The sequence below is a fragment of the Narcine bancroftii genome, chromosome 2, assembly GCF_036971445.1.
Source record: "Narcine bancroftii isolate sNarBan1 chromosome 2, sNarBan1.hap1, whole genome shotgun sequence".
Lineage (NCBI taxonomy): Eukaryota > Metazoa > Chordata > Chondrichthyes > Torpediniformes > Narcinidae > Narcine > Narcine bancroftii.
The window spans coordinates 375531627-375553705 of NC_091470.1; the positions used below are offsets into that span (position 1 = coordinate 375531627).

The 22079-nt window shown below is 50.4% G+C and overlaps 1 protein-coding gene across 1 annotated transcript; it reads right to left on the minus strand.

Moving 5' to 3' along the window:
- Positions 1–14801: 14801 nt before the first annotated feature.
- Positions 14802–16582, minus strand: LOC138752838 (zinc finger protein 229-like). Its single transcript, XM_069915461.1, has one exon. It carries the CDS (start codon positions 16296–16298, stop codon positions 15375–15377), a length of 924 nt encoding a protein of 307 aa, XP_069771562.1. The 5' UTR covers positions 16299–16582; the 3' UTR covers positions 14802–15374.
- Positions 16583–22079: the final 5497 nt, after the last annotated feature.

Here is a 22079-nt window from a genome sequence, read left to right on the forward strand (position 1 = left end):
ATGACCCTACAAGGGGCCTTACAGGGTCATCAGGGACAACGGCTCCACTTTTGTCCTCCACTTCAGCAGTAAGGAGGAGACTTTCACCATTGACCGCCTGAAATCAGCATATCTGTACTGCCACCAGCCGGTCTCCACTCCTCTCCCGTGATGCAAGGGCAGACCACCCAAGTCAGCAGACAACTCAATCACCGGTTCTGGGGGTGGGGGGGTTGGTTTGGTCATATAGAGGCCCACACATGGAGAGGTGGACCAGCCCACAAAATGGCCGACAAATGCAGCGACCACGCGGACCTGGGGATAACACCGACTGTCGTCGGAGGTGACCTCCCTTATGGCAGGAAATCAGTGAACTGTGGTGGAAACACTGGCCAATCCCAGGCCAGCGTTTCGATGATGCAGGGCCCTGACGTCAGTGCCTTGGGCCCATATAAATCTGAAGGCCAGTGCAATAAACCATTCTTGACTTCAAACCTTTGGTTTGCATGTTGTTCTGCTTCACGTCCATGTAATGCGAACACTGCAATATCAGGTGTGCCAATATTTCAATGGAACAGAGAGAATTGCAGTGGGATGAGAGAGGAATTGGCCCATGTTGTGGGGATGGCAGAGCAGAATTGGATGATATTTCTACAAGAAATAAAGAAATTGCAGGATAGATATAATTCCAGGAAAATTGAATGGAAAAATGACACAAGTGTGGCTGCAAGAGAGGTTACGGCTAAATAAAAGCAAAAGGGAAGGCACACTAGGAAGCAAAAATTAGTAGGAAAACAGGATGGGAAACGTAAAAAATACACAGAAAGAGACAAAGAAAGTCATTAGGAAAGAAGAGATGAAGTATGAAAGGAAGTTGGAAAATAACATACAAAAGTTCACAAGTTCATGTTAAAGGAACAGAATTAGGCCACTCGGCCCATCGAGTTTGTTCCATGACTCTCCACTAAGCTGAACTTTGCTCACACCTACTTCCAATTTCCAGCCCTTTCCTTATATCCCTTGGTGCCCTTATTAATGAGACACCTATCCATTTCCTGTTTAAATACTCCCAGTGATGTGGCCTCCACTGCTTTGTGTGGTAGTGAGTTCCACAGATCCACGACCCTCTGGCTAAAGAAGTTCTTCCTCCTCTCTGCTTTTATTGGATAACTTCTAATTTTAAGACTATGATCCCTTGTCCTCGATTCACCCACCAAGGGAAACATCTTATCCATATTCATTCTGTCAAAACCTTTCAATATTCAAAAATGTCTGAGATCCCCTCTCATTCTCCTATACTCCAACAAATACAACCCAAGAGCTGCCAAACACTCCTCATATGTTAGCCCTTGCATTCTGGGGATCACCCTAGTAAATCTCCTCTGCACCCTCTCCAACATCACACCTTTTCTAAGATAGGGGGCCAAAAACTGCACACAATTCTCTAGATGGGATCTCACCAGTGTCCCATAGAGCCTCATCAACATCTCCCTACTCTTATACACTATGAAATGAATGCTAGCATAGCATTCGCCTTCTTCACTACCAATCCCAACTGGGCATTAGGTTTGAGATTTCCATACATGAGGATATCCAGGTCTCTTTGCACCTCCAAGGATTAAATTTTCTCCCCATCCAGACAGTTCTCTCTCTGTTTATTTCCACTGCCAAAATGTACAACAAAACACTTCTCAATGTTGTATTTTATTGGCCATTTTTTTGCCCAGTCTCCTGATCTGTCTAGATCCCTTTGCAATTTTACGGTTTCTTCAACAGTTCATGCTCTGCCACCTATATTGGTGTCATCTGCAAATTTGGCCACAAAACCATTCATTCCACAATCCCAAGACCGACCCCTGCAGAACACCACTAATTATAGGCAGCCATCCAGAACAGGAAACCTTAATTTCAACCCTTTGCTTTCTGCCTATCAGCCACTTCTCTATCCAGTTTAAAACTTCCCTGTAATTCCATGGACTTTCATCTTATTTAGCAGCCTAACATGCGGCACCTTATCAAAAGCCTTTTGAAATTCAAATAGACAACACCCACAGCCTCCCCTTTGTCAATCCAACCTGAGATTTATTCAAAAAAACTCTTAATAGGTTAGTTAGGCAGGATCTACCATTTAAAAAACCATGCTGACTAGGACCTATCTTGTCATGCATTTCCAGGTTTTTCATAACTTCATCCTTGAGGATTGACTCTAATTTTCCCAACCACTGACATCAGACTTATAGGCCTATAGTTTCTTTTTTGTCTGTTTCCCACCTTTCCTGTACAATGGAACCACATTTGCAACCTTCCAATCCCCTGGAATCACGTGAGAGACTATAGATTTCTGGAAGATTGTCATCAATCGATCGACAATCTCCAAAGCCACCTCTTTCACAACCCGCAGGTGTACCTCATCCGATCCAGATTTATCTATCTTTAATCCATTCAATTTACCTAGTGCAATTTCTCTAGTAATCTTAACTGTATCCAATTCTACTCCCTGAAGCCTCTGTCAGGGATATTACTAATGTCTTCCACAGTGAATACTGACATAACATATTGATTTAATTCTTCTGCCTTATTTTTGTAACCCATTATAATTTCCCCAGCATCGTTTTCTATCGGTCCTATGTCAACATGTATCTCTCTTTTATTCTTTATATACTTTAAAAAACTCAGTTTTTTTTATGTTTGGCGATCTCCTTTCATAATTCATCTTTTCTTTCCTTAATAACTTTCTTTATCCCTTTCTTTAAGTTTCTAAAGGAATCCCAGTCCTCTGATTTCTTAGACTTTGATGAAGGAATCAAGCCTGAAACGTCGGTCCTGTATCTTTGCCTTTGGTGCATAAAGGACATTGTTTGACCTGCAGAGTTTCCCCAGCATTTTGTGTTTTTACTTCAACCGTGATGTTCACAGAATTTTGTGATTTACTTAAGATAGAAATTAATTTTTTTTGACATACAGCAGTTACAGCCCCTTCCAGCCCACGGGCCCGAGCCCCAATATCCCAATTAACATACAATATGGATATTTTGGGATGATTTTCTTCATTCTAGGTTCACTGATCTCACAGCTTGCAGGAAGAAGCAATATCCCAGCCTGACGGCCCTGACTTGGATTCTCCATGGTAGTGGGTCAAAGATCCTGTGAGCTGGATGGAAAGTGTCCTCAATAATTCTTTAAGCTCGATGTTGGCAACCCTCCTAGTAAATGTAATGAAGTGAAAAACCTTTTCCTTCCTGAGAACGCTGGGTGACCAGCTGAGTTTATCCTGCACTCGTGTGTATTGCAGCATATCTCTGAACTCTGTGGAAAACCACAGAAAGAGCCATAAAATTTGGAAAACAGCTGATGCTACTTCCTTGCCTGAAAAGGAAGAGAGGAGATTGGTCAGTTAGTGTGACATCTACAGTTGGCAATTTGCTTGATCAGAGAAAATAACCATTCAGGAAAGTTGAATATCATTAAATCTCCGAGGTGTCAAGTTTGATATATTTATTTGAATTTTTTGAGGTTGTGACAGGAGGGATTGACAGAGGGGAATGGACAAACTATTTAGATTTTTTTTAAAAAGCATTTGCCACACGAGAAGCACAAATTAAGAGCCCGAAGCATTGTATGAACATGCATTGGAAACTGATGTCAGAGTCAGAATAAATGGGTTATTTTCAACTTGGATGCATGTAACTAATGGAATAGCCCAGGGCTTGGTTTTGTGGCCCTCAGTTCTTTACGAATGTCTGAAAAAGATTTCAAGCAGATACTCCTTCAACTCAAAAGAATTTTTGAGGACCCTTTCCATCAAGCACACAGTATCCATGATGCAGTGCCATCAGGAAGGAGGTATAGGAACATTGTGGAAGTCAGCCCAACTCTCTGAAATGAAATCAGACTGCAAAAGAACACACAGCAAAATATCTCTTCAAAGCACAGATTTTTATTATAAATGATCAATTCAGGAAGAGGGAAGACTATCAGGAGATGTCTCTGCTCTCACTTCAAAAATACAGAGACATTGTTCTATACTTCTACAATTTCAAATGAGCAAGGGGCAAAACAACCCTCACTCTTAATATTACATCATTCTATATAAAACAATTAGTTCCCCCACCCTGATGCCTGGCTTTTTTACCTTTCACAAGCAGAATGGAATGTGTTATGGTCTAGCATTGCCTCGAAAAATACAAAAGTAATGATGTTTATGCTAGTTTATCTTACCTTTTAATTGCATCAATGCAAGCCACCTTCTTACCTCTCCTTGCAGTCTGTACAATAGGTGCCTATTCTCACAGCATGTCTACAAGATTATATCTGCAGCTGTTTAATTATATTCGGCCATCTTATGACACTCTAAAGGTTTGTCTTCCTCTTTACCATTCATGATAAATTTATGAAATGTTTATGTAGTGATATAGTTTGTAAAAGCGAGACGACATGACGACAAGTAAAATTATAGCTAACGTACATATCCCCTGGTTGAAGGTCGTCCACCATCCTGTAAAAGGCCACAAGGATGGTCCCAAGGGGTAACAATTGTGGAGCTCATTTCCAAATGTTTCTATTTCATGTTTTCTCTCTCAAATATGGTTAGCTAAATCAGTGATGTTTGTGGAAGGGTTAGGGATATATGTACAACAATCTTGTCCCACAATTGCACATGACCTCCTTTTTCTGCTAAATCTAAGGCCATTCAATTTTGTAAGGCCACAGTTCTTATCGCTACCACTTCATTAGTGAGTTGGCAAATCTGGGTCTGTGTGCTTTCCTCTATTCTTGAATAGAGCTACTTAAAGTCCATTTTAATTAATTCTTGTTTAGTTGTTGGTGTACCATAGTGGGGAAAGAGAATCATAAATATTCTTTCTGTTTCAGTAATGAATCTTTTGCTTCTGTCAGGTACAAAGAAATGATTAGAGATATCTTCAAAGTGTCTTATTCCTGGGACAAGGTATGTCCCAGTCAGATCAACCTGACCATCAGACCAATAAGTGCCAGTCGCAGTGTCGTTAGAGACATATCCAAACTAGCCTTTAGTGTTATTGCAATGATCTGTCCCTGTTGCCTTTGTATATACAGATGCTTCCCTTTGTAAACTTATTGAATTTAACCATGGACTGATTACACTGAGGTTTATTTATGTGTGGACCGATTATTCTGAGGTTTATTCCATCCCCAAAACAAACGACTTTTGCAACTTGGTAAGTACCCTCTAACTCTCCAAATAGTTCTGTTGTTTTTTTTTAATTAAAGTGACAACTCCAGGCCAAATGTTCCATGTCATTAAAGGGTATAGCCATCATAGAAATCCCCTGTGCTGGGTACAGGTCCAACAGTCAGTTACATTCATAGTTTCAGCAGACATTAAGGACATAAGCAGATATATGTTGGCCTACCACTCACATTTAACTGAGGGTTGGAGTCTTTTCTCCTTCCATTATATCAGCCATCACCAGGATGCCCAAAACAAGGCATCCCTCCTCTGAAATATCTTCTATTCTTGATGGATGATTATGTTATCAGGTGCCGTAGAGTTCTTGAGATGTTGACCAGTACTTCAACGCTCCCTGTGAAAATTCTTGTCTTTCTATGTTACTTAGATCTGCAAGATTAACTCAAGTCCGTGTTAGCACTCCCAAGTTCTTTCACTGTATGATCCTGATTTACTGCCAGAGTCATGTGAGGATGTACCAAACCATCTGCAGCCATATCTCTGAAGGCACTTTTGCTATAATTACCATTCCTGGTAGTCCTTAACTTCCCCAACTAGAAGAACTTTTATAGATTTTCCTTCCCATGATTGATAAAATTGTTCAAATTCATAATGAGTTCCAGTGGGATCATAACACATGTGGGTTGGAGAGTGCAGAAAATATTGGGTTAAGAGGCGGAGGCAAATCAATTGACCTCCACTGGCCGGGAGAGGGGAGGAGAGCTCAAAATAGTTAATTCTCTTTCTTGCATTGTTGGTGTTTTTATGTACAAGCCTCTTTCACTGCATGTATTTTGAATCCCTAACCTTGTGAGTATATTTTGCCCAGCTAAGATGCACCCTAGGCATTTTGTAACGGTAAATGGTAGAGTGCATGTAACATAATCATACGTCATCTGTATTGGCTTTGTGGTCGAATAGTGGGATGGATTTCCTTCCAGATTCAATAGTTGCACTGTGCGATTGGCAATAGGAAACCCAAATTCCTCCATGAATTCTTGAGCAAGGGTAGATAGAGTTGCCCCTGCATCAATCAAAAATGGAAGTCAGACACGCTGCACCTTCATTATAACTACTGGTTCACCACTACTTCCTTGTGAGATGAGAGGGCAGGCAGTAAAATCCTCTGTTTCCTTCTTCAGACACTGGCAAAAAGAATTATTTATAGAAAAAGGTGCCGGACAGCAATCATCTTGCCTGTTTGAGGGGTAATTAGCACATCAATGTCCTTCTCTACTACATTACACCGGGTGGTGATTGGGTTAGGGTGGGAACAGAGGGTGAGAGCAGTGTCCAGGGAGTATGGCCACCTAGCTAGGAATAAAAAAGATAACAAAGGTAGGATGGAGATTAGGGTAGAAGGTAAAAAAGAGAATATATGTGAGGGTCATTCTCTGAGATGCATATATTTTAATGCAAGAAGCACAGTGAACAAGGTAGATGAGCTGAGAGCATGGATAGATACTTGGGGTCGCGATATTGTGGCAATTAGTGAGACCTGGCTACAGGAGGGGCAGGACTGGCAACTTAATGTTCCGGGATACATTTGATCAGGGGGTAAAAAAGGAGAAGGAGTTGCTCTGCTTGTTAGGGAGGACATTACTGCCGTGAGGTGGCAGGATGGTATGGAGGGATCGACCAGTGAGGCTGTTTGGGTGGAATTGAGTGGTGGAGGAGGCAAGAGGGTGCTAATAGAGGGTGTCCTTGCAATCCATATTGCAAGAGGGTGTATTACAGACCACCAAATGGGCCAAGGGAATTAGAGGAACAAATTTGTAGGGAGATAACGTATATGTGTGAAAATCATAGGGTAGTGATCATGGGAGATTTTAACTTCCCACACATTGATTGGGATACCCATACGGTTAGAGGGCTGGATGGGCTGGAGTTCGTTAAATGTGTTCAGGATTGTTTTCTAAATCAGTTAGTAGAAGAACCGACTCGGGATGGTGTAATACTGGATCTCCTGTTAGGGAACGAGCTAGGTCAGGTAGCGGACATTAATGTTGGAGAACCAATTGGGTCTAGTGACCATAATTCTGTTAGTTTTAGGGTAGTTTTAAGGAAGAGCAAGGAGGGGCCTAAAGTTGAGGTTCTGGATTGGAAAAGAGCAAATTTCGTAGGAATAAGAAGGGATTTGGGGAGTATTGAGTGGGACAGGATATTTTCAGGTAAGGATGTTAATGAAAAATGGAGGATATTCAAAAAAGAAATTTTGAGGGTACAGAGTAGTTGTGTCCCAGTCTGGATCAAAGGAAAGGCTGGAAGTCATAGGGAAGCTTGCTTTTTGTGGAATATTGGAAATTTGGTTAGGAGAAAAAGGGAGGTGTACAAGAGGTATAAAGAGCAGGGAGCTGAGAAGTTGAAGGAGGACTACAAGGAGTGTAGAAGGAATCTTAAGAAAGAAATTAGAAAGGCCAAAAAAAGGCATGAAGAGGCTTTGGCTGACAGAGTAGAAATAAATCCAAAGGGTTTCTATAAGTACATTAAAAGTAAAAGATTAGTGAGAGATAAAATTGGACCCCTTTTAGATAGCGAGGGTAGGCTGAGTGAGAAGTCTGAGGAAATGGGGGAAATTTTGAATGATTTCTTTGCCTCGGTATTCACTAGGGAAAAAAATGTTGAACCAGTTGAAGTAAAGAAAAATAGTGGGGAGGTCATGAAGCATATAAGGATAACCGAGGAGGTAGTGATGGCTGTGTTAAAAAAGATAAAGGTGGATAAATCTCCCAGACCGAACAAAATATTCCCTAGGACACTCAGGGAGGCTAGTGGACAGTTCGTGGGGCCATTAACAGAGATATTTAGGATGTCACTGGCCACGGGGGTGGTTCCAAAGGATTGGAGGGTGGCGCATGTGGTTCCTCTATTTAAGAAAGGGTCCAAATGCAAACCTGAGAATTATAGGCCTGTAAGTCTGACGTCTGTGGTGGGCAAGTTGATGGAAAGTGTTCTGAGGGATGGTTGATGAAGGGAAAGCTGTGGATGTTGTCTATTTGGACTTTAGTAAAGCTTTTGATAAAGTTCCCCACAGGAGGTTAGGAAAAAAGGTGGAGGCATTAGGTATAAATAAGGAGGTAGTGAAATGGATTCAGCATTGGTTGGATGGAAGGTGTCAGAGAGTAGTGGTAGACAATTGTTTGTCCAATTGGAGGATGGTGACTAGTGGAGTTCCTCAGGGTTCGGTCCTGGGTCCACTATTATTTGTTATATATATTAACGATCTGGATGTAGTGGTAGAGAATTGGATAAGCAAGTTTGCGGATGACACAAAGATTGGTGGTGTTGTGGACAGTGAGGTAGATTACTGTAGATTAAAAGGTGATTTAGGAAGGCTGGAGGTGTGGGCTGAGAAATGGCTGATGGAATTTAATACAGATAAATGTGAGGTGCTGCATTTTTGAAAGGCAAATTTAAATAGGTCATATACATTGAATGGTAGACAATTGAGGAGTGCAGAGCAACAAAGGGATTTTGTTATGGTAAATAGTACCCTCAAGGCTGATACTCAGGTAGATGGTGTGGTGAAGAAGGCATTTGGAATGTTGGCCTTCATAAATCGGAGTATTGAATTCAAGAGTAGGGAGGTTATGATGAAATTGTACAAGACATTGGTGAGGCCAAATTTGGAGTACTGTGTACAGTTTTGGTCACCAAATTATAGGAAAGATATAAACAAAATAGAGAAAGTGCAGAGAAGGTTCACGAGAATGTTGACAGGATTTCAGGGTCTGAGTTACAGGGAAAGGTTGTGCAGACTGGGGCTTTTTTCTCTGGAGCGTAGAAGATTGAGAGGGGACTTGATAGAGGTGTTTAAGATTTTAAAAGGGACAGAGAGAGTAAATGTGGATAGGCTTTTTCAATTAAGAAAGGGGGAGATTCAAACTAGAGGACATGGTTTAAGATTGAAGGGGAAAAATTATAAGTGGAACATGAGGGGAAATTTCTTTATGCAGAGGGTGGTGGGGATGTGGAATGAGCTTCCGGCAGACGTGGTCGAGGCGGGATCATTGGTTACATTTAAGGAAAGACTGGATTGTTACATGGATAGGAGGGGACTATAGACAATAGACAATAGGAGCTGGAGTAGGCCCTTCGGCCCAGCACCGCCATTTTACAGAACATGGCTGATCACTACCATCAGTACCCCTTTCCAGCCTTATCCCTTAACTCCTTTGCCCACTAGAGTCTTATGTAACTCTCTTTTGAACATAATCAGCGAATCTGCCTCTACCACCCTCTGTGGCAGAGCATTCCACAGATTCACACTACTCTGGGTAAAAAAATGTTTTCTCATCTCCGTCCTAAAGGGCCTACCCTGTATTCTTAAACTATGCCCTCTAGTCCTCGTCTCCCCCATCATTGGGAACAAGTAATCCGACTTCACCCTGTCTATCCCCCTGATAATTTTGTATACCTCAATCATGTCCCCCCTCATCCTTCTAAACTCCATCGGATACAAGTCCAGTTTTTCTAGCCTTTCAGCATATGTCAACCCCACCATCCCTGGAACTAACCTTGTAAATCTGCGCTGCACATCCTCTATAGCTAGTATGTCCTTCCTCAAAATTGGAGACCAGAACTGGACACAATACTCCAGGTGGGGTGTCACCAGGGCCCTGTACAACTGCAGAAGGGCGTCTCTGTTCCTATACTCCAATCCCCTCTTTATGAAAGCCAACATGCTATTAGCCTTCTTCATAGCTTTCTGAACCTGCATGCTAGTCTTCAGTGACCGGTGAACAAGTACTCCCAGATCTATTTGCTCCTCCCCACTCCCTAGCTTGTCTCCATTTAAATAATACTCAGCTTTCCTATTATTGCCCCCAAAATGGATAACCTCACATTTGCTTACATTAAACGTCATCTTCCATTCAGCAGCCCACACCCCCAACTTGTCCAAGTCCCTCTGCATTTTCCTGACATCCTCCTCACACCCCACACCGCCACCCAGTTTCGTGTCATCTGCAAATTTGCTCAAATTATTAATAATCCCCTCATCCAAATCATTTACATAAATTACAAACAACTGAGGACCCAATACCGATCCCTGCGGCACTCCACTCGTCACATCCTGCCATCCTGAAAAAGACCCGCTTACCCCAACCCTTTGTTTCCTATTTCTTAACCAATTTCCTATCCATGTCAACACCTTACCTCCAATACCATGCTCCCTGATCTTGCCCACTAGTCTCCCGTGTGGTACCTTATCAAAGGCCTTCTAGAAGTCCAAATACACCACATCCACAGGCTCTCCCAAGTTCACTCTCTTTGTCACATCCTCGAAAAATTCCAGAAGGTTAGTCAAGCATGACTAACCCTTAAGGAATCCATGCTGACTAGCCCTTATACTATTATTTCTGCCTAAGTGTTCTGCTATTACTCCTTTTATGATAGACTCCAATATCTTCCCCACCACCGACGTCAGACTGACCGGTCTATAATTTCCCGTTTTCTCCCTCCCTCTGTTCTTAAAAATCGGCACCACATCAGCCACTCTCCAATCCTCAGGGACCTCCCCCGAATCTATGGAACTTTGGAAAATGTCGACCAGTGCTTCCACAATTTCCATAGCAACTTCTTTAAGCACCCTGGGATGCAGCCCATCAGGCCCTGGGGATTTATCAGCCCTCAGTCCCAACAATTTACTCACAACCTCCTGTTTCTGGATCTGGATATCCATTAGATCCCCTACTTCCCCAGGAAAGTTCCCCAAGTCTCTTGACACCACATGACCATTACCCCCTAACTGACCATAACCTATATCCTCCTTGGTGAAGACAGTTGCAAAGTATTTGTTAAATTCCTCAGCCATCTCCTTGTTTCTGGTAATAATTTCACCCTTTTCCATTCTTAATGGACCAATTTTGGACCGAACCAATCTCTTCCCCTTCACATATTTAAAAAAGCTTTTGCTATCCTCCATTATATTATTTGCTAATTTCCTCTCGTACTTAATTTTCCCCTCTCTTATAACTTTCTTAGTTACCCTCTGATGCTCTTTGACGGTTTCCCAATCCTCTAACTTCCCACTCCGCTTCGCTATCCTATACTTACTCCCTTTGGATTTGATATTACACTTGATTTCATTAGTTAGCCCCGGCTGCCATTTGCATCTCCTAGAGCCTTTCCTCCACTTTGGAATAAATTTGTCCTGAAACCTGTGAAAAATGTCCAAAAATACCTGCCATTTTTCCCCAGTTGTCCTCCCAGCTAGTGTATCTTTCCATTTTATTTTGGCTAGCTCCTCCCTCATAGCTGCATAATCCCCTTTATTTAACTGCAGTATAGATGCTTCCGACTTCCTTTCTTTTTCCCTTTCTAATTGCAGCTCAAAAGCAACCATACCATGGTCACTATTCCCTAATGGCTCCCCTACATCGAGGTCACTTATTAACTCTGCGTCACTGCACAGCACCAAGTCCAGAATCGACTTCCCCCTGGTAGGTTCCTCCACTAGCTCCTCCAAGAAAGTATCTCGTAGACATTCAATAAACTCAGTCTCTTGTGCTCCTGCCTCCATCTGATTATCCCAGTCCACCTTCATGTTAAAGTCCCCCATAACTACTGTATTGCTACCACTTTGACATGCCACTCTTAATTCCTGATTTATATTTCTACTGATATCTAAGCTACTTTTCGGAGGCCTGTAAATGACCCCCATTATGGTCCTCATGCCTTTACAATTTCTTAATTCTATCCAAGCAGACTCTACCCCACCTGTTTCAATGTCTTTCCTTTCAAACGCCTGAATTTCATTTCTTACCAACAGAGCTACCCCACCTCCTCTTCCTAACTTTCTGTCTTTTCTATAGGACGTGTACCCTGGAACATTTATTTCCCAATCCTGCCCTTCCCGCAGCCATGTCTCCATTACTCCGACAATATCATAACCTCCCATTGCCATTTGTGCCTCAAGCTCATGCATTTTATTCCTTACACTCCGTGCATTCATACAAAATACCTTGATACCATATCTCATTTCTCCCTCCACCTTTGTTCTCGATACACTTGTCCCTACTCTCCTATTCTTTTTAGTTCCCTTTTTCCTTATTGTTTCACCATCTAACGGAAACACCCCTATATTCACTCTCCTATCTGCTTCCCTGTCAGTCCTGTTCCCTTCCCCCTGCCAAATTAGTTTAAATCAAATCTGACAGCATTTTTAAACCTATCTGCCAGTATATTGGCCCCCATTGCATTCAGGTGTAAACCATCCCTCCTGTAGAGGTCTTGTCTTCCCCAGAAGAGATCCCAATGGTCAATGAACCTGAATCCCTGCACTCTGCACCATTCCTCCAGCCACACATTTAACCTCCTGATTTTATTATTTTTGCCCCCACCCATGTACAGCACAGGTAGCAGCCCCGAGATTACAATCCTGGAGGTTCTGCTTCTTAACCTCCTTCTGAGCTCGCGGACTAGAGGGGTATGGACCAGGTGCTGGTCAGTGGGACTAGGAGGGTGGGGATTTGCTACGGCATGGACTAGTAGGGCCGAACTGGCCTGTTCTGTGCTGTAAGTGGTTATATGGTTAATGTTATCTGGTCTGGGTGGTCCCCAGGATTGATTTCGTCCTGGAGTAGGGTAAGAACACCAAGTCGGAACCTGTATTTGCTCATATGGGTTTTGCCAATCATCTTCCCGTCATTATTTCTCTGCACTCTTAAAGGAAACTCATACTTTACTTGGGGTTTTTGGGAAGTCTCGGTTTCATCTTTATTACCAGACCAGAAAGCCATCATAGCTCTTCTGGCTTGATCTTTGGCGTTGTCTAATTTAAATTAGTTTTAATCAATGATTCTGACTTATCTAACAGACTTTGCGTGAGAATTGCATTGAACTGGGGTGAGGGCTGACCATTTTTGAATATCTGGTTTCCAGCATATGTCTGGTATGCAAGAGTAAATAGTTACCAAAATTCCTGTGCTGACTCTTTGGGGAGTGGCTTACACTCGAGGACCTTACTCATATCCACTGGTCATTTTAAACTGTTTGTTATTGCTGTGAGCATTGTTTCTCTCTGTTCAGCTGGTTGCAGCCAGGACTGTGTGAGCTCCTCAAAAGTCTGGATAGGATGAGCTGGTGCCCGCAGAGTCACCTTCCACTTTACACTTTCTTCTGGATTTAAAAAGAATAAATCCTGGGGTTGGGCTCCATACATGTTCTGAGTTGATCAAATGTAGTTAACAAAACCTATTGGGTCTTTATTTCTAACCAGAGCATGAAACCACAACACTGGCATCGTAGGTTCTTGATATCGCTGGTGACTGCAGGGATTTGGAACCAGACGGATAGGCTATTGTTTTTGCTCCATTTTGTCTTCCTTAATTTCTTGTTATTGAGGTTTTTAATGGGAGCCTAATGTTTTACCAGTAACAGAATGAAACTGGACCAGTACTTTATCTACTAAGGCTAACGCTGATGACTGCAAAGCTTGAGACAAAACAGCTTCTTGAATGAGGGGCAGATGAGGAGGTGGGTGAGCCCAGAAGGAAACTACTGCCTTCTCAACCTCATCGTCTTGCAAAAATGGTTTTGGCATGCTCCATAATGGATCCCCGGGGTCTTCCTTTCACACTACTTGTTAATTAACCATTTGGTGCTTAGCCTGGTACTCATCCCTCCATTGCTATTTCTCCTGATTGTCAAAACATTCACATTCTGCCTGCAGAATCTCAGTCGTTCAGTGCACCTTCTCGTGTACATAACGCTATTCCCCTACGCCTTCTCGTGTACATAATGCTATTCCCCTACACCTTCTCATGTACATCACGCTATTCCCCTACATCTTCTCGTCTACATAACGGTATTCCCCTACATCTTCTCGTCTACATAACACTATTCCCCTACACCTTCTCGTCTACATAACAGGTATTCCCCTACACCTTCTCGTGTACATAATGTTCTTCCCCTATGACTTGCATTATCCCTCCAACTATTTTCCTTGGACATTTTGACCTTGTTCTTTCCATTCTTGTATACACTCCCTCTATTTCTTCACCACATTTTTTTCCAATAATGATTCTTCAGGTTTTTCCATATCTTTATTGACCATGTTCCCCCTTTTGGCCACATTTCAGTGTCCATTTGTCTGTTAATGTTGCCGACTGTAATGAAAAGTCTTTGCCATATTTTAGGGACATATTACACATTTGCTGCAGGGGAGCAGATCCATCTGCCTTGTCCATTTTCTGTCCCATATCTTATCTCCTGCCTGTTTCAAACTAAAACCTCTCGGCCAAATGCTCAACTTAAATGTAACCTCCGGCAAATAATATAACCTCATCAATGCAGTCACGTAACCTTAAACCTTATTCCTCCACTGACCTGTATGCTTTATTTCTCTTGGTTCTTTTGTGGATCTCGCCATGGAACTAGATCAACGTCGGAAGAGGAATGACAGCATTCCTGGGCGTGGGTGATGGAGTCCGGGCTCAAAGGTCCAGAGGTGCACTGTCAACTCCTTCCGACATCCCCATCTCACTGTTGCCACTTATTCCATCCGTGTGAATTGTTTCTGCACGATCCTGCTGACTACGCTGATGTGGAAGTCAGCCTGTGCTTCTGAAATGAAATCAGACTGCAAAAGAACACACAACAAAAATATCTCTTCAAAGCATAGTTTTTTTTATTTATAAATTATCAATTCATATACAGGAAGTGAGGGTGACTGTCACAAGCTGTCTCAAGCAGCCATCTTTCTAAAGTCTCAGCTCTCACTTCAAAAATACAGAGGTGTGCTACATTTATACAATTTCAAATGAGTAAGGGGCAAAATTAACCTCTCTCTTAATATTATGTCCTTGTAGTCTGTACAATAGGTGCCTATTCTCACAGCATGATTTAAGATTATATCTGCACCTGTCTAACTGTATTTAGCCATCTTTTGACACACTAGAGGTTTGTCAGCCATCTTGTCTGTCTCTCAATGTTAAATCTCAATGTTAGAAGCAAAAGCTTTAGCATTGACATACAAGTCAAAAGCATTAAAATATAAGTGAGATGTAAATCATTCTTCTACAGCATCAATACCAGGACTTCCAGGCTGGGAAATACAGAAAAACCCTGCTACACACTACTTCAATCAACGTGAGATTCAGTTACCGTGATTTGGAAAACTGTGACCTTTTCCTGTATTGCACATGTAATTATTCAGTTACCGTGAAATCTTTCTGGAAATTTCTCATAAATTCTGAGATATCTTGGACCCTGGCACCTGAGAGGTAACGTACCATCGATCTCCTTCACTCGGAGGAGAAGGCCCCCTGCCATTGTGGACCCTCTGGTGCTTCTGCAGGTCGGAAGTCTGGGTGAAGCCCTTGTCACACTGGGGGCAGGTGAAGGGCCACTCCCTGGTGTGGACCCGCTGGTGGGTCCGCAGGCTGGACAAATGGGTGAATCCCTTTCCACACTGGGGGCAGACGAACGGCTTTTCCCCAGTGTGGACCCGCTGGTGGGTTAGCAGGTCGGAGGTCTGGGTGAAGCCCTTGGTGCAGACGGGGCAGATAAATGGCCTCTCCCCGGTGTGGACCCGCTGGTGTCTCAGCAGGTGGGAGGTCTGGGTGAAGCCTTTGCTGCACTGGGGGCAGGTGAAAGGCCTCTCCCCAGTGTGGACTCGCTGGTGGGTCAGCAGATTGGATAACTTGGTGAAACCCTTGTCACACTGAGAGCAGGTGAAGGGCCACTCCCTGGTGTGCACCCGCTGGTGGGTCCGCAGGCTGGACAAATGGGCGAACCCCTGTCCACATTGGGGGCAGACGAACGGCCTCTCCCCGCTGTGGACCCGCTGGTGGCTCAGGAGGTTGGAGGTTTGGGTGAAGCCCTTGCCGCACTTGGGGCAGACAAATGGCCTCTCCCCACTGTGGACCCGCTGGTGGGTCAGAAGGTTGGAGGTCTGGGTGAAGCCTTTACCACACTCGGGGCAGACGAACGGCCTCTCCCCAGTGTGGACCCGCTGGTGGGTCCGTAGGCTGGAGGTGTGGGTGAAGTCCTTGCCACACTGCGGGCAGGTGAAGGGCCTCTTCCCGGTGTGGACCCGCTGGTGTCTGGTTAACTCACTCAACTGTTTAAAGTTCTTCCCGCAGTCAGAGCACTGAAATGCATTCATCGCTGTTGGGACAAGAGAGTGTGACCAGGGGATAAATCAATGCAGTCCTGCCCCAGGCACCACAGCGCGGGTTCAGCCCAATGGAGGCTCCCGGAGAGCGGGGCAGCGGGTTAAATCCACACCGCGGCTAGGACCCAGGGAGAAGCGTCCTGTCGCCGGGAGTTGCAAGCCCCAGAACCATAGGAGCTCCGGACCGTTCTGGGACCAGGTATTCCGCTCCGGGACCTGAAGATTTGCTCTAATTCGGGACCGGTACTAAATCACCTTCACTACACAACCCGGGGAGTCGCGCACTGCGCATGCCTGAGAACGGCTGAGAACGTCCCCCGGGTTGTCGAACGTGATGACGTTACCCCGAGCGACGTCATTGCCCTGCGCTCGTGGATCGGATGTGGGGTGAAGCTTTTGCAAAGGTTCCCATTGATTGCTTCCACTCCCCTCTGGCCAGGGCCTGGACTTTTGTCCCTGTTTCCCACAAGTGAGGGGAAGGGGTAGGGGGAAGTGAGGTGTGTGGTAAGGTGTGGAGTGGAGTGGTTTCATGAGTTGAAGTGAGGAAGTGAATGAGAAGCTGAAGTGAGGAAAATTGAGGTGAAGTGAAGTAAGGAGAAGTGCGCTAAGGGGGTGATGAGAAGAGGTGGTGAGAAGTGGGGTGAGGGGAAGTGGTGAAACGAGTCAAAGTGGTGAGGGGAAGAGGGGGAAGAGGAGATAGGAAGAGAGGTGGGGAGGTGAGGCATGGAAAGGTGAGGTGATTGGAACTGGTGAGGTGAAATGGCCAGGAGAGGGGAATAGAGGGGAGGTAAAGGGCTGACGTGATGGGGTGAAGTATGGGGAAGATGAGGGCAAGTGAAGTGAGTGGATGGGAACTGAGGTGAGGAAAATTGAGGTAAGGAGAAGTGCGCTGAGCGAGGGAAGGGGTGGGGGAAGGAGGTGGGGTGAGGGGAGGCGAAGAGGGGAGGCAAAGGGGCGAAGAGGGGGGGCGAAGGGGCGAAGAGGGGGGGCGAAGGGGCGAAGAGGGGGGGCGAGGGGCGAAGAGGGGGGGCGAAGGGGCGAAGAGGGGGGGCGAAGGGGCGAAGAGGGGGGGCGAAGGGGCGAAGAGGGGGGACGAAGGGGCGAAGAGGGGGGGCGAAGGGGCGAGGGGGAGGCGAGGGGGGAGGCGAGGGGGGAGGCGAGGGGGAGGCGAGGGGGGAGGCGAAGGGGCGAGGGGGGAGGCGAAGGGGCGAGGGGGGAGGCGAAGGGGCGAGGGGGGAGGCGAGGGGGAGGCGAAGGGGCGAGGGGGGAGGCGAAGGGGCGAGGGGGGAGGCGAAGGGGCGAAGAGGGGAGGCGAAGGGGCGAAGGGGCGAAGAGGGGGGGCGAAGAGGGGAAGGGGGAGGCGAAGGGGCGAGGTGGGAGGCGAGGGGGTGGCAAGGGGGGGGTGAAGGGGCGAGGGGGGAGGCGAGGGGGGGGTGAAGGGGGGAGGCGAAGGGGGGAGGCAAAGGGGGAGGCGGAGGGGGGAGGCGAGGGGGGGGGCAAGGGGGGGGGAAGGGGGAGGCGAAGGGGCGCAGGGGGGAGGCGAAGGGGGGAGGCGAAGGGGCGAAGAGGGGAGGCGAAGAGGGGGGGCGAAGGGGCGAAGAGGGGGGGCGAAGGGGCGAAGAGGGGGGCGAAGGGGCGAAGAGGGGGGGCGAAGGGGCGAAGAGGGGGGGCGAAGAGGGGGGGCGAAGGGGCGAAGAGGGGGGGCGAAGGGGCGAAGAGGGGAGGCGAAGAGGGGGGGCGAAGGGGCGAAGAGGGGGGGCGAAGGGGCGAAGAGGGGGGCGAAGGGGCGAAGAGGGGGGGCGAAGGGGCGAAGAGGGGGGGCGAAGAGGGGGGGCGAAGGGGCGAAGAGGGGGGGCGAAGGGGCGAAGAGGGGGGGCGAAGGGGCGAAGAGGGGAGGCGAAGAGGGGAGGCGAAGGGGCGAAGAGGGGGGGCGAAGGGGCGAAGAGGGGGGGCGAAGGGGCGAAGAGGGGGGGCGAAGGGGCGAAGAGGGGGGGCGAAGGGGCGAAGAGGGGGGGCGAAGAGGGGGGGCGAAGGGGGAGGCGAGGGGGGAGGCGAGTTGGGAGGCGAGGGGGGAGGCGAAGGGGCGAGGGGGGAGGCGAAGGGGCGAGGCGAAGGGGCGAGGGGGGAGGCGAGGGGGGAGGCGAAGGGGCGAGGGGGGAGGCGAAGGGGCGAGGGGGGAGGCGAAGGGGCGAGGGGGGAGGCGAAGGGGCGAGGGGGGAGGCGAAGGGGCGAGGGGGGAGGCGAAGGGGCGAGGGGGGAGGCGAAGGGGCGAGGAGGGAGCCGAAGGGGCGAGGGGGGAGGCGAAGGGGCGAGGGGGAGGCGAAGGGGCGAGGGGGAGGCGAAGGGGCGAGGGGGAGGCGAAGGGGCGAGGGGGAGGCGAAGGGGCGAGGGGGAGGCGAAGGGGCGAGGGGGGAGGCGAAGGGGCGAGGGGGGAGGCGAAGGGGCGAGGGGGGAGGCGAAGGGGCGAGGGGGGAGGCGAAGGGGCGAGGGGGGAGGCGAAGGGGCGAGGGGGGAGGCGAAGGGGCGAAGAGGGGGGGCGAAGGGGCGAAGAGGGGGGGCAAAGAGGGGGGGCGAAGGGGGGAGGCGAAGGGGGGAGGCGAAGGGGGAGGGGGGAGGCGAGGGGGGGGGCAAGGGGGGGGGGTGAAGGGGGGAGGCGAAGGGGCGAAGCGGGAGGCCGAGGGGGGAGGCGAGGGGGGGGGCGAAGGGGGGAGGCGCAGGGGGGAGGCGAAGGGGGGAGGCGAAGGGGCGAAGAGGGGAGGCGAAGAGGGGAGGCGAAGGGGCGAAGTGGGGAGGCGAAGGGGCGAAGTGGGGGGCGAAGGGGCGAAGAGGGGGGGCGAAGGGGCGAAGAGGGGGGGCGAAGGGGCGAAGAGGGGGGGCGAAGGGGCGAAGAGGGGGGGCGAAGGGGCGAAGAGGGGGGGCGAAGGGGCGAAGAGGGGGGGCGAAGGGGCGAAGAGGGGGGGCGAAGGGGCGAAGAGGGGGGGCGAAGGGGCGAAGGGGGGGGCGAAGGGGCGAGGGGGGAGGTGAAGGGGCGAAGAGGGGAGGCGAAGGGGCGAGGGGGGGCGAAGGGGCAAAGAGGGGGGGCGAAGAGGGGGGGCGAAGGGGGGAGGCGAGGGGGGGGGCAAGATGGGGGGTGAAGCGGGGAGGCGAAGGGGCGAAGCGGGAGGCGGAGGGGGGAGGCGAAGGGGGGAGGCGAAGGGGCGAAGGGGGAGGCGAAGGGGCGCAGGGGGGTTGCGAAGGGGGGAGGCGAGGGGGGGAGGCGAGGGGGGGAGGCGAGGGGGGGAGGCGAGGGGGGGAGGCGAGGGGGGGAGGCGAGGGGGGAGGCGAAGGGGGGAGGCGAAGGGGCGAAGAGGGGAGGCGAAGAGGGGAGGCGAAGGGGCGAAGTGGGGAGGCGAAGGGGCGAAGAGGGGGGGCGAAGGGGCGAAGGGGGGGGGCGAAGGGGCGAAGAGGGGGGGCGAAGGGGCGAAGAGGGGGGGCGAAGGGGCGAAGAGGGGGGGCGGAGGGGGAGGGGGGAGGGCGAGGGGGGAGGCGGAGGGGCGAGGGGGGAGGCCGAGGGGGGAGGCGGAGGGGCGAGGCGGAGGGGCGAGGCGGAGGGGCGAGGGGGGAGGCGGAGGGGCGAGGGGGGAGGCGGAGGGGCGAGGGGGGAGGCGGAGGGGCGAGGGGGGAGGCGGAGGGCGGAGGCGGAGGGGCGAGGGGGGAGGCGGAGGGGGGAGGCGGAGGGGCGAGGGGGGAGGCGGAGGGGCGAGGGGGGAGGCGGAGGGGCGAGGGGGAGGCGGAGGGGCGAGGGGGGAGGCGGAGGGGCGAGGGGGGAGGCGGAGGGGCGAGGGGGGAGGCGGAGGGGGGAGGCGGAGGGGCGAGGGGGAGGCGGAGGGGGGAGGGGGGAGGCGGGGGGGGAGGGGAGGGGGGAGGGGAGGGGGGAGGGGCGAGGCGGAGGGGGGAGGGGAGGGGGGAGGGGCGAGGCGGAGGGGGGAGGCGGAGGGGGGAGGCGGAGGGGGGAGGGGGAGGGGGAGGCGGAGGGGGGAGGGGGAGGCGGAGGGGCGAGGGGGGGCGGCGAAGGGGGGAGGCGGAGGGGGGAGGCGGGGGGGAGGGGGAGGGGGAGGGGAGAGGGGGAGGGGAGGGGAGAGGGGGGGAGGGGGGAGGGGGAGGGGGAGGCGAAGGGGCGAAGGGGGGAGGCGAAGGAGGGGCGAAGGGGGGAAGGGGGGAGGCGAAGGGGCCAAGGGGGGAAGGGGCCAAGGGGGGAAGAGGGGAAGGCGAAGGGGCCAAGGGGGGAAGGCGAAGGGGCCAAGGGGGGAAGCGAAGGTGGGGAGGGGAGGGGGGAGGGGAAGGGGGGAGGGGGAGGGGGGAGGGGAAGGGGGGAGGGGGAGGGGGGAGGCGAAGGGGGGAGGCGGAGGGGCGAGGGGGGCGAAGGGGGGAGGCAAAGGGGCCAAGGGGGGAAGGGGCCAAGGGGGGAAGGGGGGAGGCGAAGGGGCCAAGGGGGGAAGGCGAAGGGGCCAAGGGGGGAAGGCGAAGGGGCCAAGGGGGGAAGGCGAAGGGGCCAAGGGGGGAAGGGGGGAGGCGAAGGGGCCAAGGGGGGGAAGCGAAGGGGCCAAGGGGGGGAAGGGGGGAGGCCAAGGGGGGGAAGGGGCCAAGGGGGGGAAGGGGGGAGGCCAAGGGGCCAAGGGGGGAAGGGGGGAGGCGAAGGGGCCAAGGGGGGAAGGGGGGAGGCGAAGGGGCCAAGGGGGGAAGGGGGGAGGCGAAGGGGCCAAGGGGGGAAGGGGCCAAGGGGGGAAGGGGGGAGGCGAAGGGGCCAAGGGGGGAAGGGGCCAAGGGGGGAAGGGGGGAGGCGAAGGGGCCAAGGGGGGAAGGGGGGAGGCGAAGGGGCCAAGGGGGGAAGGGGCCAAGGGGGGAAGGGGCCAAGGGGGGAAGGGGGAAGGTGGGAGGCGAAGGGACCAAGGGGGGAAGGGGGGAGGCGAAGGGGGGAGGCGAAGGGGGAGGCGAAGCGGCGAAGGTGGGAGGTGAAGAGGTGAGGCGAAGATGCGAGGCGAAGAGTGGTGGTGTGGAGGTGAGGAGAAGTGAGGCAAGGAGGTGATGTGAATGAGTGAGGTAAGAAGAGGTGAAGTGACATGAGGCAAAGAGGTGTGGAGGTGAAGTGTGGGGAGTGGAATGAGGGGAAGTGGTGTGGTGTGGAAAAGTGGGCTGAGGGGAAGGGAAGTGCGGGGAAGTGGTGAGGTAAGGAGAAGTACGCTGAGGGGAGGAAGGGGGTGATGGGTGAAGAGGTGGTTTTGTGGTGTCAAGAGAAAGTGATGTGAGGTTGAGAGGTGAGGGAAAGTGGTAAAGTGAGATGAGGCAAGGTGAGGTGAAATGGTGTCGTGAGGTGGGGTGAAGTGTCGTGAGGTGGTGTGAAGTGAAGTATGGTGTGGTAAGCTGAGCTGAATTGAGGTGATGTGATAAGGTGAGGAACCAAGTCAAAGTCACCTTTATTTGTCATTCTTACCTTAGCTACTAATGCATAGTGAAGATGAGGTCATGTTTCTCCAGGACCATAGAGCAGATTTACATAAATAGGTGTTAAATATTAAGACATAATACAATAAAAATCCATAATGTACTCGTACACATTTGTTCTAGGAATCAAAGAGCCTGATGGTGAAAAAAAACTGTCGCTCAATCTGGACGTGTGGGTCCAAATGCTACGATACCTCCTTCCAGATTGCAGAGGGGAGAACGGTTTAAAAGAGGGGTGTGAGAAGCTCTTCGCAATGTTATTTGCCTTCCGCATGCGTCATGTGTTGTGGA